We start from the raw sequence: 1307 nt of genomic DNA, 5'->3' as shown, positions 1-1307 counted from the left end.
ATGCCCATTTTGAAGAACTACATTAGAAGAGTTTGATGAAAACAGAAAAATTAAAATCAACATTCAAAATGCTGAAAAACAGATTTTAAGCTTCATTAAGGTAGTTCATTGAGTTTTTTGAGAAGAAAAAAAGGAGAAGGAAACACATTAGTCAAATAACTTCTGACTGGCGACATTAATCTGACAACTGATCCACTGTTTCTGCTATCGTCGCCCTGAATGCATGCATTAGAATCACGTTTCTTTCTCTTGATAGTATGTACAGATCACAAAACACAGATCGTCACTGATCTGTGTTTTGTGCTATCTTGCTACCAGTACTTCTCGATTACTACAGCCAAATTATTCTTGTTTGACAACATTACACTTTGCATCGCCTGTTTAATTCTCTCCAATGGATGGAGGTACGGGTGATTTTAATATTGAAGATATTTGTCATTCAAATAAACTAAATTTCTTATGTAATTCTCAACCTAAACTTTAAATCAGTGCATTTTTTTAAGTGTCAGACTTTCTACAGTGTCAATTAAGTCACAACAAACCATGCAACCTTTATTTTTTGTGACTGACCTGCAGGGAAAAGAAAAGGGAGTGCAAATACAGTGTATGAAGTTCCTCAGGTAAGCAGTATGTTCTCTTTTAAAAGAAAAACTCTCCCTGTTTGCTTGTCAACCAAATCAGAAATTTAGAAGATGTAGGACTATATCTTTACAATAAACTGAAAGTTTAGTTGCTTCAAGAGCAATAGACAACCTTTTTATCTATGCAAACTACTAACAGCACAAATGCTTTAAAAAATCTCTTCAAATTTATCTTAAACCTCCTGCTTTTCACCGTCTGCTGAAGTTATTCTTTCATTAGATGACTAAACTTTCTTTTCTAATCTGAAGATAATTTTTTTTATATGTCTCCTCATATGAGTGTTAGGTCTCACAGAAAGCCATGCAGAGAATATCAATTAAACATGTAATTTTTTTTTGCTTCAACCTTTTTTGTTTTTTAGGAAAACCCACAAACAAATCCCTATGAATCTCCTGCAGAGGTTACAACGTCTTCTTCACCAACATCAACTTATGCATTGGTGCAGTTTTCCCATCGTCTTGAACAGCCGAATGATACTGGAACCTGCCCAAACAAACAGCCTGAAACAATTTATGCACAGGTTAACAGAGTTGATAAGAACAAATCCAAACCTGTGACATCCAACAGATGACAAAGGAACAACATTTATTGTAAATATCTACAAAAGAAATGTATGTTATTGCAAATGTTATAAGAAATATGTTGTACTGTAGTTGATTTTTTTT

General features: G+C 33.5%; 1 protein-coding gene across 1 annotated transcript in view; it reads left to right on the top strand.

Annotated features, from left to right (window-relative positions):
* LOC107104309 (SLAM family member 5-like) overlaps window positions 1-1234 on the top strand; it is a 12283-nt gene extending 11049 nt beyond the window's left edge. The window contains exons 5-6 of the mRNA XM_015404294.1: window positions 577-620; window positions 1004-1234. Of these exons, the coding sequence (XP_015259780.1) occupies window positions 577-620; window positions 1004-1213 (254 nt within the window). The 3' untranslated portion in view covers window positions 1214-1234. The remainder of the gene's footprint in view (window positions 1-576; window positions 621-1003) is intronic.
* Window positions 1235-1307: the final 73 nt, after the last annotated feature.

This window comes from Cyprinodon variegatus, unplaced genomic scaffold (genome assembly GCF_000732505.1).
Source record: "Cyprinodon variegatus isolate N-32 unplaced genomic scaffold, C_variegatus-1.0 Scaffold1685, whole genome shotgun sequence".
NCBI lineage: Eukaryota > Metazoa > Chordata > Actinopteri > Cyprinodontiformes > Cyprinodontidae > Cyprinodon > Cyprinodon variegatus.
Note: the sequence above shows the minus strand (reverse complement) of the source record. Positions and strands in the feature narration are given on the sequence as shown.